Raw genomic sequence first — 13,908 nt, forward strand, 5'->3', positions numbered from 1 at the left:
TTTGAAATGTCATTATTTCATTTTGTTTATATATATGTATATGTATATATATATATATATATATATATATATACATATATATATATTTAACATTTATTTATTCCTGAGAGAGAGAGAGAGAATGAGCAGGGGAGGGGCAGAGAGGGAGTCACAGAATCTGAAGCAGGCTCCAGGCTCTGAGCTGTCAGCACAGAGCCGGACCTGGGGCTCGAACTCACAAATGGTGAGATCATGACCTGAGCCGAGGTCTGATGCTCAACTGAGCCGCCCAGGCACCCCGAAATGTCATTATTTTAAAATGTGAATGATCATAACACCTAATTTTTCTGTGGCAAGATGTGTTGATACTATTACTAAGTAGTTATGAAAATGTAAGAGGCCAGGGAGGATCCATAAAAGCACATCTCCGTGGCAAGATTTGACTTCCCACCACCACGAATGGCACCGCTGCCCCCACACCAAGCCTATATTTTTAAGGAGGGCATTAAATAACCCTGTCTACCTCTGTGGGGTAAAGGCAAAGGATGTTTGAGGACTTTCCTGAAATGTGACATTTACCCTAGGACTTGAAAGATAAATAAGAGGTAACTAGGCAAAAAGTGAGGGAAGAGTGTTCCAAGCCTAGGAAAACAAAGCTTGCGAACAAAAATTAAAATAATGACAACTTATTATATGATTTGGCTATGAATCATCTTTATGTAATGATGATAAAGGTAAAACTTGAGTGTTAATCTAACCAATGTTATAATTTAACTTCAGCGAGAGGCTAGGGGGAAAGGGTTCATATATGTGATGAGGACAAAGATCAAAAGGGGCAAAATCCTCATTGTTCACCTGGAAAGTCAACAATATAATGCAAACAGGAAAAACATCAGAAGTGGCAACGTAATCATGTTAATTTGGAACAGAAATCCTGAAAGAATCAGCAGAAAGAGTTGAATGCAGTCGCCTTCAGGGTGGAGTAAATTTTTTTAAACATTTGCTAGTTTTCTACACATTTGTTATTAATTAAGCCTCAACTGCACTAGAATTTGCACTAGACTGTAAGATCCTTGAAGCAATGATTTTGGTAGTTACATGTTATTTCATTCCCTAGCACCTAGAACAGTGCCTGGCATAGCATAGGTGCTCAATAAATGGTTTCTGAATGGATAATATACATTTTCCATCCGTTGCCTAAATTTCCTCTCTCGGTGTTTAGACACCTTTTCTTGGGTATCTTTCCTAGAGCCTTTTGACCTGTTCTGATCTAGACTTGTTGCCCTTTACCTCTGGTACAAAACTGTCTTCCTAGGATCTCCTACCACCATTATCCATTATCCTTAAGATTCTCTTTCCTTTTATGGTTTCACTGACCCTTCAGAAAAATCTGTTTCCTCCATCTTCCATAGCTATAGATAGATTTCCTAGGGAAGACCTGCATTTTCTACCTACAGACATATAGCTGAGGCTGGTTGCCCAACGGGGACTACATTTCCCAGCCTTCTTTGCAGCTAGGTTCTTACCAATGAACTGGGAGCAAATGTTATGTCTGGAACTTCCCCCTCAATTTCTTTGGAGAAAACTTTTGGCCTGGATATGTCCTTTCCTCCTTTGTGATGGACAGGATGGTGATGACTAGAACGACTCTGTGTGACAGCCTGGATTTTTATATGAACATTGCATTCTGAGGCCTCTTTGTCACAACTGCTAGCATTACTCTAAGTAATTCAGCAAGTGGTGTAAGTGGGGTGTTATCACAACAAACACAAAGTAAGGTGGCGCTAGTTTAGTGGTTGGAAGGAAGGTAGCAATCAGTGAAAGATGAAATGCCTGAGACAATGAAGGAGATTGATTTCATTTATGCTGTTGCAGTAGGGAGAATGTTCGTTCAGAAACATCTCAAAGGAGAGTGGTAAATTTTGAGTTTCATAAAGCAAGGAAGTCATTGAGGAAGGATGGAGGTGAGCCTTATGTTGGAATTTTGAAGAACGAGTTGGTCTTTTGCATTTATAATCCTTTCTTGGAACACAGAAACAAGAAGGGATTTCTTAACTATCCCTGTTTTCTGAGGAGTGAGTGGGGGCAACTACTAGGGAAGTTGGACTCATTGACCAAGTTCTGACTTTTCTAGGCCAATCGCTGCAGAGGTTGTCAGAGTTCTTTTGTTAAATATGGTCTGGCCATTGTTTGTATATTCAGCCTCCCAGAAATATCGTGCAAGCCATATATGTAAATTAAAAGTTATTAGTAGTCACATTAAGAGTTGATAAAAGGTACAAACTTCTTTTTTATTTATTTACTTTTTAATGTTTATTTATTTTTTAGAGATATACAAAGCACAAGCAGGGCAGGGGCAGGGAGAGAGAGAGACACACACACACATAGAATCTGAAGCAGCTGAGCTGTCAGCACAGAGTCTGACGTGGGGCTCAAACTCACAGATTGTGAGATCATGACCTGAGCTGAAGTCGGACACTTAACTGAGCCACCCAGGTGCCCCAAAAGGTGCAACCTTATAATTATAAAATCAATAAGTCACGGGAATGAAAAACACAGCATAGGGAATATAGTCAATAATATTGTTATAACTTTGGTGACAGGTAGAAACTACACTTGTGGTGGTGAGCATTTCATAATGTATATAACTGTCAAATCAATATATTTTACACCTGAAATATATATCAGCTATACTTCAATTAAAAATTGAAAACAAACTGGGGCGCCTCAGTCAGTTAGGCATCTGACTTCAGCTCAGGTCATGATCTCACACTCCATGAGTTTGAGCCCCACGTCGGGCTCTGTGCTGATAGCTCAGAGCCTGGAGCCTGCTTCAGATTCTGTGTCTCCCCCTCTCTCTGCCCCTCCCCTGCTCATGCTCTGTCTCTCTCTGTCTCAAAAATAAATTAAAAAACATTAAAAAATTAAAAAAATTTTGAAAACAAACTGAGGCACCTGGGTGGCTCAGTTGGTTAAGCCCCTGACTCATGATTTCAGTTAAGGTCATGATCTCGATGTTGTGAAATGGAGCCCTGCATCAGGCTCTGCACTGGGTGTGGAAACTGCTTGAGACTCTCCCTCTCTCTCTCTCTCTCTCTCTCTCTCTCTCTCTCTCTCTCTCTCTCTCCCACCCACCCTTTGCCCCTCCCACCCTGAATGTGCCTGAATGTGCACACACGCTCTCTTTCTCCCTCTCTCTAAATAAATAGAAAACAAACAAGAGACCATAGTGAGATAATATTACACACCGATTAGAATGGCCAACATTTAAAATACTGGCAACACCAAGTATAGATATTACTGGTGGGAAAATAAGATGATACAGTGGGGAAATAAGATGATGGAAAAGGGGCACCTGGGTGGCTCAGTCAGTCAACCATCTGACTTTGGCTTAGGTCATGATCTCACAGTTATCGGGCTCTGTGCTGACAGCTTGGAGCCTGCTTCACATTCTGTGTCTCTGCCTTGCTCTCTGCCCCTCCCCCACTCACACTCTGTCTCTTTCTCTCTCAAAAATAAACATTAAAAAAAAAAGACGGAAAATCATGTGGCAATTTCTTACAAAGTTGAATATACATGACTATAAGACTCAGTAATTCTACTCCTAGGTGAAATGAAAACATTTCCCATGAAGATTTTTACATAAATTTTCATTACAACTTTAATAATAATAGCCCCAAATTTGAAACAACCTAAATGTCTACCAACCAATGAATGGATAAGCAAATTGTGGTATAGTCATATAATAAAACACTACTTAACAAGGAAAAAAGAATGACCTATGATTCACATGACATGGATGGACCTCAAAAACATTATATTAATCAAAAGAAGTCAGACACAAAAGAATATGTACTATATGGTTCCATTTATACAAAACTTACTAAAGACAGATGTAAAAATGTAAAAAATAGAAAGTAGATCAGTGGTGGAATAGGGCTGGGAATAGAATTTATGAAGTTATTAATTGGCTGGAAAGAGGAACATAAAGGAATAGTCTAAGATGATAGATTTATTTTTTAAAAAAATATATTTATTTTGATGGGGCGCCTAGGTGGCTCAGTTGGTTGAGCGTCCAACTTTGGCTTAGATCGTGGTCTTGTAGTTTGTGAGTTTGAACCGTGCGTGGGGCTTGCTCCTGTCAGCGCAGAGCCTGTTTCGGATCTTCTGTTCCCTCTCTCTGTCTCTCTCCCCCGCTCCCGCTTGTACTCTCTATCTCAAAAATAAATAAAACATTCTAAAAATTTTTAAATGTTTTATTTTTGAGAGAGGGAGGAAGAGAAATAGTGTGCATGCATGAGTGGGGAAGGGGCACAGAGGGAGGGAGAGAGAGAATCCCAAGCAGGCTCTGTGCTGTCAGTGCAGAGCTAGATGTGGGGCTCAATCCCACAAACTATGAGATCATCGGCTGAGCTGAAATCAAGAGTTGGACATTTGACAAACTGAGCCACTCAGGCATCCGTAGGGTGATGGATTTATTCTATACTGATATTTTTGTCAAAACTCATAAAATTGTATACTTACAGTTCATGCATTTATCATGTAAATTATACCTCAATAAAGTTGATTTAAAGAGTAAAAAGAGGGGCACCTGGGTGGCTCAGTCGGTTAAGCCTATAACTTCAGCTCAGGTCATATCTCATGGTCCATGAGTTCAAGCCTTGCATTGGGCTCTGCGCTGATAGCTCAGAGCCTGGAACTTGCTTCAGATTCTGTGTCTCCCGCTTTCTCTGCCCCTCCCCCACTCACGCTGTCTCTGTCTGTCTCCATCTCTCAAAACTAAATAAATGTTAAAAAAAAAAAAGTAAAAAGAAACAGATAACATTAATTTTAATAGTAGGGTGCCTGGGTGGCTCAGTCAGTTAAGCATCTGACTCTTGGTTTCAACTCAGGTCCTGATCTCATGGTTTCATGAGTTTGAGCCCCACATTGGGCTCTGTGCTGACAGTGTGGATCCTGCTTGGGGTTCTCTCTCTCCCTCTCTCTCTGCCCCTCCCCCCCACACTGGGTTTGTCTTTCTCAAAAATAAACAAACTTAAAAAATTTTGGTATTATATTTAACTCGACATATTCCAAATATTGTAATTGGAATAATCAATATAAATGTTATTAATGAATATTTTGTCTTCTTTTTTTAGAATGAGCTCTTTGAAATCTGGTGTGCATTTTACAGTTACAGCACTTCTCAATTCAGACAGCCACATTTCCAGACCTCGATAGCCACAGGTAGCCAGGACCATCAAGTGAGGCAGCACAGGAGAGACCAGGGCCTCAGTATGCAGATCAGAGGAGGTAAGAATCTTGCTCAAAGGCATTTCCAAGGGTCTTTTAAGATTTCTCTAGTAAACTAAAGAATCCTGCCTTATGGCAAAGGTCAGATCAAGGATGTAGCTTTCCCACCTATACCTATTAGGCTGACAGAAAAAGGGCTCAAGTCAGACAAGAAAGTAAAGAACATGGAACTTTCAGGAAATAAAATGCCAGGAGCTTGGCCTGAAAAAGTCTGCAACTTGTCAAGTTTTAAGGCAAGTCTCAGGCGCCAGACTCATAGGAGAGACAGTGGGCTACCAAAACTGTACAGCCCCCAAAGAGGACATGCCTCCTTGTGCCACTTGGGATATAGCCATGGATGGTCAGGGACAAGAAGAAACCTCCCTGAGGGCAAAGCTGAGGCCAGGGAGGACTGTAGACTGAGGAAGTATTTCTAGAGGCCCAAACCAGGGGCAGTCAGGACCAATCAAAAACATTCTCCACTCTCAGGGAGTATTTTCAATTTATGCCTCACAGGATTTAATCATTTCCGTGCAACAGTGGGAGTCTCCATACAGTTACCCTGTTCTCGGTCCATGACTGTCTAATGTGCCCTATCGCCATAGGTGAGAAGCCACATCCAGGCCCAGTGGAAAGGGCTGAGCTGCACCCACAGATCCTAGACTGTTAAACAGGATGCAGCATTTTGCTTCCTTCGAGGAGTGAGTATATTCTACACTTGGGAAGAAGGGTTGGCGTTTGGTGGCCAGAGGGGCAGACTGCGGTGGCGATCGTCATTTGCCCACTAAAATCTTCTTTCTCCATACAGAACAGTTACAGAATTGTAGGTAGGATGTGGATACTCAGGTGAGGACTGTATTTCCAGCTCTTGTACCAGGAGTGCCTTTTGTCCAAGTTCTCACCAGCGGAATGTGAACAGAAGTGATTTGTACAAGGTCTGCCTTACTTCTTAAGATGAGATGTCTGTGCTTGAACTGCTCTGACCTCTGGCCGCTGCCTTGGCTGGCAAAAAACTAGAGTGGCCTTGGAAGCCTTGTGTTGAAGATGAAAAACTGGTTACCTGCATGTACTCTCATGTGGGAAATGAACATTTACTTTGAGCCACTGCATTTTGGGGTCTTTTTTTTGTTAAAACAGCTTACATTCTCCGGTACACCTGTGGTTGCACATCACTTTTCCTGTATCCCACATAGGAAGACTTCCTTAGCTTATTCCTTTATTTTGGTGGAGGACCTCCTCCATTTGCTTTCTTAGAAGGTGTGCTGGAGGGGTAAGTATTTTGAGAGCTGAATTCCTTTGCATTTGACCTGTTTTTATCCTTCTGGAGCCTTAAGAATCTTCTATTTGTCTCCAGCGTTTTCTCGTGTGTGTGTGTCTATTTTCAACTATTGTGCTGGGTACTCAACCCTTGCAATCTGGAAACTGGTATCCTTCATTTCTGGGAATAAAAATGTTTTTTCTTTGATTATTCCCTCCCCTGCATTTTCTCTGTCTCTATTCTTAGCAGAACTCTTAATGTACAGATATTGGCTTTCCCTGCCCAGCACTCTAATTTTCTTATGTCTCTCTCCTAGCTCCCATCTGTTTGTCTTTTTGCTTTACTTTTTGGGAAATTTCCTCACTATTTATCTTCCTTCTACTGATTTTCTTGTGTGTTCCCTGAACATTTATTTTCTTTTTAAAATAACATCCTGGGGACGCCTGGGTGGCTTGGTTGAGCGTCCGACTTCGGCTCAGGTTATGATCTCACGGTTTGTGGGTTTGAGCTCTGTGCTGACAGCTTGTTCAGAGCCTGGAGCCTGCTTTGGATTCTGTGTCTCCTCTCTCTCTGCCCCTCTCCTGCTCATGCTCTGTCTCTGTCTCTCAAAAATAAATGAATGTTAAAAAACATTTTTTTAAAAAAACAACACACCGATCTTGTTTCTTGGTTACTGACCCTCTTATCCCTCTGAGGATATTATTGACAGATTTTCTAAGTCTTTTTCTTCCCGTGTGGGTTGTTTCTTCTAAGTTGCTATTTCTTCTTCCTTTGGTGTGTGTCTTGTTTTGATCTCTTTCACATTAAAGGATCTTCTCAACTATGTGGTGATCGTATAAATCGTATAAATTTTATATCGCATATAAATAGGGATTGTTGGTTGTGAACTTAATATGGGGTGATCTGGCTGGGCTGTCTTCCTAGGGACTCCAGATTTCAGCACCTCTACATCTCTCTTTCCCATGCCCCAAAGAAGAATTTTCTAATCTTCTGCCTGAAGGTTGAAGATCTGGCAGCCAGTGTTCTCAGAGCTGAGTGGAGAAACTTGGCTGGGGTTGTGGGAGAGATTATTTTTTTATTCTGTATGTACATGTTTGCTAAGTGTTTCTTCTGTTACCCACTCCAGAAGGGAAAATTTCATCTTTTTTTCTAGAAGGGGGATGGTTAGTGGTCCAGTTACTCAGAGTAGGGGTACAGACCTAACAGCTTCCCCAACAGTTGTACCCAATCTTCCAAACTCTTTATTTTTAAAAAAATTTTTTTAATGTTTTTATTTATTTTTGAGACAGAGAGAGATAGAGCATGAACAGGGGAGGGGCAGAGAGAGAGGGAGACACAGAATCGGAAGCAGGCTCCAGGCTCTGAGCCATCAGTCCAGAGCCCGACGCGGGGCTCGAACTCACGGACCGCGAGATCGCGACCTGAAGTCGGACACTTAACCGACTGAGCCACCCAGGCGCCCCTCTTCCAAACTCTTTAGCTTCACTGCTACCTCCTGAGGTGACTGGGGTCATCAGACCCTCAATCTTATGATGATTCTGTGGTGCAAATAAGTTGCTCTTGGGCTTTCCCCATTACTGGTTTGCTAAATCACCTACTACAGGTCCATTTTTGTGTGTGTGTGTGTGTGCAGAATCTTGTTGCTGTGGAATCCTCTCCTATCCCCCTTATCCTTCTGGGTTTAAAAATCAAACACACCTATTTGTGTTTTCAACAGAGTTTCAGGAGGAAGGAAATGAAGACACTTTGGTTCAATGTGATGTCTCTCCCCAGGAATTACTCCTGTTTCTCTGCTCATTCCTACTGCAATTGGTCTAATTTGAGCCACTCTCACGGCTCCCCTGGTCCACTGTAGCAGCCCGGGTTGCTCTTTCCGTATCTATTTTATTACACTGAAGTCAGAGTGGACTTTCTACAGGGCAAGTGTTATTTCTCCACCCTCTTTTATTAAAAATTTTTTAATGTTAATTAATTTTTTTAAGAGAGAGACAGAGAGCAAGTGGGGGGAGGGCCAGAGAGAGAGAGAGGGATGTGAAGCAGGCTCCAGGCTCGTGAGCTGTCAGCACAGAGCCTGACGCCAGGCTCGAACCCACAAACCGTGAGATCATGACCTGAGCTGAAGTCGGATGCTCAACCAGGTGGGCCACTCAGGCTCCCCTCTTTACCCTCTTTTAACCCCTTCTTTGGCTCCCTGTTGCTCTTGACTTGTAAGCCCCTGCATCATCTGGCCTTGCTCTGCTTTTCATTCTCATCTTCCAACATTCTTCCAGTTGCTCAGTGTGGCATTTCAGGGTATTCCTACATACTGTGACTTTTTTTTGAAATGATCTCTTATTGCTTCCTCCAACACCCCCCCCCCCACCACCAAATTTTCCACTTAACTTCTACTCATTGCCTTTCAGGGCTTGACTTTAAATTTTCTTCTTTGAGGAAGCCTTTCATGTCACTCAACACTATGTAGGTCCTTTGTTGATGGTCTGATTAGTCTAAATATTTGCTATCTTTTCTCACAGAAGGATTATACCTCCCTCCCCTGATGGTGTCCATATTAGACATAACACACTTGGGAAATTCTACATTACAACTTTCACCACTGTTTACTTTCCTGTCTTCCTGGCCAAACTATAAGCTCTAAGATGGAAAGTTTCTGCGTCTTTCTTAAACACCACCGAACCCGCAGTGTTTGGTGTAGTGCCTTGGTCACCCATAGGAACGACAAAGACTCTCTCCTTGACCCAATTCTAGCAAAGTTTCTAACAGTGTAAGGCCATGTCCCTAGAATGACCCCAGTCCTCCTTAAAATGCCTGCCCTGAGAAAGCTCAACGCTGCCAGGAGAACTTACTGTATGTTCCAGCCAAAACCTGGTGCTAGGCATTTGGGCCCCTGAGCTCCATTTCAGAGCAGTTACTTTAGAAAACTTGCAATTCTATATCCCTTATAATTTTGAGATGTAAATCTGCCATACAGAACTGTCTTCTCAAGGCCCATCTCCTCCTAGCCTGGTGGTATATTGCTCTAACTTGTACAACTGCCTGTCATAAAGATATGAGTTTGTTTCTCCTCCAGATAATTGGCAGTTAACAAACCTACGTGGCCTAGTCACGTGGACCAACATCCCTTGGCACCTTTCAATGCTTTCCCCTTAGCACTCTGATCTTTGGAAAGTCTGCAGTCTTTTGGGGAGGTTCAGTTCACGATGTACCCTCTTTCCTGTTGTAGTAGTTATCACCCAGTAAAATCTATCCTTACTGCTTTAACTAGTGTCTCACTTTGTTTATCTCTGACAGTAAGCACACTAAATAGTTACTGAATTAAGTAAACAGGTTCTGCACAGGAGTGAATGAATGGCTGCAGGGGAGGAGTTTCATTATTTCAAAGCTTCTTTTGGGGTCTATCTTCCTCTCCCTCCCTCCAAAAAAGCTACTTATCTGTTATTTTTTATTTCATAATCTCTACCTACATGAAAGGTGACAATTACATCCAAGTCACCCACGGCGCATTTTGGGATTTAACTAATCAGATTATTGTAGACAGATATAGAAAGCTATTTTAAAATGTAGCATCTCCAAATTTCAATTCCCTGGCTCCTTTTTTAAACATGGCTTAAAAACTTCAAAAGTTTTACCGTTTCTATTTCTGGACCAACAAAAAGAGTTCAGTTCAGTCCAGAAAGACATGTGGGCGGGTTGGATGTGAGTGCTAGCGTGGGTGAGTTGGGCTCAGCTTTGGCTACAAATGGCTCAACACCTCTTCTTCCCTCCCAATGGGGACAGCGCTCTGCTGACTGCTCCCGCAGGTTCCCGCTGTTCCTCCAAAATCTTGCCAGTTAAACTCTTCTGTCGATACTTTTAGGCAGCCCAGCGCGCCCCCCGCAATCCGTGACCCTCAGCGTCAACTCGATTCAGAACCAGCAGTACTGCCACTCCCACGCTCCAGTCCCAGCCTCCGCCGAGGCCGCGCCGGGGAGTGTCACGTGCCAGGACACGGGCGTGAAGCCAGCGCCGCCATGTTGGTTTCTGGCGGCGCTTTCCAGGGGAAGGGCAAGGCCGCTGACGAGCCGACCCGAGTTCCGGGTCTTGTGCGCAAGTGCGGAAGTGTGCTGGCCCCGAGTGTGACCGGTTTCCGGCCGGTGGTGCCGCACCGGCTGCCAGGAGACGTGTAACGGACGGTGGGCCGCAGCCATGGCCGAGAGGAAACTTAACGGTAGCGGCGGCGCCGCCTCTACCTCCTCATCGGGCACTAACTTACTCTTCTCCTCCTCGGCCACGGAATTCAGCTTCAACGTGCCCTTCATCCCAGTCACCCAAGCCGCCGCTGCCTCGGCCTCCTTGCTCCTGCCTGGAGGTAGTGGGGGCGGGGGGGTGTCCGGTGGAAAGAGTGTGTGCAGGGAGGCGGGCGGAGGGCGGGGGGTGACGAGGGTCGGAAAGGAGGTATTCCTTGCGCCTCGATGCGACTCTGTGGGTGGCTTGCCAGGGCCATCCGTGGCCAGGTTTGAGTGGCCCGGGGACTTTGAAATATTGGAAGTAGGGGGCCAGATCACGAGGCTTGCTTTTCGTCCGAGGAACCCTCTGATCCGAGGGCTGGACGCTCCACGCTGGCACTGGCATTACACAGATTTTTGTCGAACACATGCTAGTGTGCCAGGTGCTGGCAGGGAATGCAAAGAGAATAGTGCTTCTCAACTAGGATACAGTAGGAGATCTCCTAGGATAGACCTGTAATACTTGCAAAGTAGAGGTACACGATGCAGTACTCATCTTTCAAGACAGTGCATCATCACATTGTCTAAGAAGCCGTTTCCTGTTCTCCTTGGCCCCCACTCCTACGTGCACCCTAGCTCTTTCATTTCCTTATTATTGTCTAGGGGTGTTGCTTTTTAATGATTGTGTGGCATTACCCAGACCACAGTATCTAGGGGCACAGACTGCGTTCCAGCCCTGGCTGTGCCAGGAACTTGCTGTATGACCTTAGGCATGTTACTTTACCTCTCTGTGCTTCACTTTCCATGTCCGTACAGCCTCATAAAACTGTAATGAGAAGTGGATTGATTTCTGTAAGGTGCTGAGTGCAGTGCCTGGCACATAGTGTTATCTAAATGTTTGTGAAATAGACGTATCTGCCTCTCTAGTTGGACTGTGGGCTCCTTGAAGTTTGCAGCTGTTGCTAGAGTGTGTGCAGAGGAGTGGCGTGAGTAGTCAGTGGGGACTAGATCACGAAGCGCCTCATATGCCGTACTGAGGAGTTTGTAGTTCATCCTGTAGGGTGTGGGGGAGCCTTCGAAGGACCTTAAGGTAACAAGGCAGTGAAACTGGAGGTGTGTTTCAGAAAGACTGGAGTTTTCTGAGATTGCACCAGAGTAAAGCTGACTGTAGCAAGAGCGGTCAGTCTGGGGGCCGCTGGGAGTCAGGCATGAGTGGATGGCACTCTAGCCCTACCCACCCAGCCACATTGCGTATGAAGAGCAGGGAAGAGAGGTGAGAGATTTTTTAGACTGTAAATTGTTGGGCCTCAGTGATTCCCTGGAGGCCATACTGTCGGCTTTATCAGCCCAGAGGCTTCTTCTCTTCCTTCAGTTTTAGCCAGAAGACCTGGCTCCCTAACTGGCATGTAATGGATACTGTGTACATGTTTCTTGAATGAGTGTCTGAATGGTTAAATGAAGGGATTGAGAAACGAAGCGGGGGAGGAGTCTGAGAGATGATGTTTTGGTTTGAGTGTCTGGATGGATGTTGGTGAACACCTGTTGAGATAGTGCGGTGTGATAAAAGCACATGAAGGAGGACAGTTAAGGTGGTAAGTTCTTTTTCAGGCTTAGTAAGTTGGAGGTGTATGTGGCTGAGTCTGCCAGAAGTGTTGAGGAAGCAGTTGGTTGATAGGTTCTGGAGCACAGGAGAACGCTCCTGGTTTGAGACAGATTTGGGAGTACAAGTGGTCATTAAGGTTGTAGGTTTCGATGCCGAATGTGTCTACATGTAATTAGAAAGTGCCCCTGAGGTGAGCTGGCAGCATGCGGAGATCAGTATTTCATTTGCAATTGATGCTAATCAGAAAAAAGTCTCTTGGATCAGGTTGATCCCAGGTTGTCTTAAAGGATGAAAGATACCACAGGGGTTTGTTTGTTTGTTTGTTTCCATTCCATGTTTTTAGTTGTTGAGAGGTGAACTGAGAAATGCAAGACAAGTGAGGTCCAGGCAGCTGAAAAGAGAGGGAACTGGAGATGTATCTCCAAAGGAGAATAAAGCCAGCAGACAAAGGGCTTTGTGAAGGAGGTGAGAATTTATTTTTGGTTACAAAGAAACAAAGGAGAGGAGTATTTTGAGTAGTGGAGTATCTCAGTTAAATTGATGCGTGAGAAATAACAGTGGGAGCAGCCTAGAAGCTCAAGCCAGAATCTCTGTGAGCCAGTGAAAGAAGGCCTCTCAGGGGGCAGGGATCACAGTGTGCCTGTGTGCTGAGTGTGGGTCTTCTGTTGGGCTCCATGCCTCCAGCAGTAGGAGATAAGAGAGAATAAGCCGGGGGAAGGAAAAGATTAGGAAGAAGGTTTCTTTCAAAAAAAATTTTTTTTAATCTTTATTTATTTTTGAGAGAGAGACAGAGTATGAGCAGGGGAGGAGCAGAGAGAGAGGGAGACACAGAATCCAAGGCAGGCTCCAGGCCCTGAGCTGTCAGCACAGAGCGCGATGCAGGGCTTGAACCCACGAACCGTGACATCATGATCTGAGCCGAAGTCGGACGCTCAACTGACTGAGCCACCCAGGCGCCCCTAGGAAGAAAGTTTCTACAAGCTAAGGGCTTATAAAAGTTTAGTAAGAAGAGTGGGCTGGACTTTTGAGGCCAGGTAGAGGGAGAATACTTTTATTTTACAACTTGGTTGCAGAAGAGAAGGTAGTTTGGGGTTGATAATCCCTGTGGTGAAGATGAGTTTGGGCAAAGGGAAGTGAAAAGAACTGAACTTTGGTTAGAAAATGGCTTTTTTAGTGATTTGGCATTCTCTAATGGCTAGTTCTCTGGTCGCAATAGTGTGATTTTAGGGATGGCAATTAATGGTTGACCTACTTTGCCTTGGGAATACAAATACCACGTGTTCATTTGTACAATGAATGCTTTGTAGGTAAGAGTCCCGACACACCCCTTCTTGTCAACAGAGTTCATGTCTGTACTTAAGTTTCTTATTACTGTAGAAATAAAACTGCGTGTATTTGGTAGCAGAAAATATTTGAATTATTTTTTACCAGGAGGAAATTCAAAATAAGATGTGAAAATAGTAGGTATAGATTTTGTTTCTGTTTTCAAAAACTCCTATATACAGATATGTGTAATTTATATATATTTACAATAAATACTTGATTATTCATTTAAAAAATATAAAAGGTTATGTACCAAAACATTAACGTGTTAA

The 13,908-nt window shown here is 43.8% G+C and overlaps 1 protein-coding gene across 3 annotated transcripts in view; it reads left to right on the plus strand.

The window, feature by feature from the left end:
* The first annotated feature begins 10,621 nt into the window (after positions 1-10,621).
* Positions 10,622-13,908, plus strand: part of LOC102972851 (SEC23 interacting protein) — a 42,379-nt gene continuing 39,092 nt past the window's right edge. For all 3 annotated transcript variants that reach the window (XM_042960242.1, XM_042960243.1, XM_042960244.1), the window contains exon 1: positions 10,622-10,853. In XM_042960242.1, the coding sequence (XP_042816176.1) occupies positions 10,691-10,853 (163 nt within the window). In that variant the 5' untranslated portion in view covers positions 10,622-10,690. The remainder of the gene's footprint in view (positions 10,854-13,908) is intronic.

The sequence above is a fragment of the Panthera tigris genome, chromosome D2 (genome assembly GCF_018350195.1).
Source record: "Panthera tigris isolate Pti1 chromosome D2, P.tigris_Pti1_mat1.1, whole genome shotgun sequence".
Classification (NCBI taxonomy): Eukaryota; Metazoa; Chordata; class Mammalia; order Carnivora; family Felidae; genus Panthera; species Panthera tigris.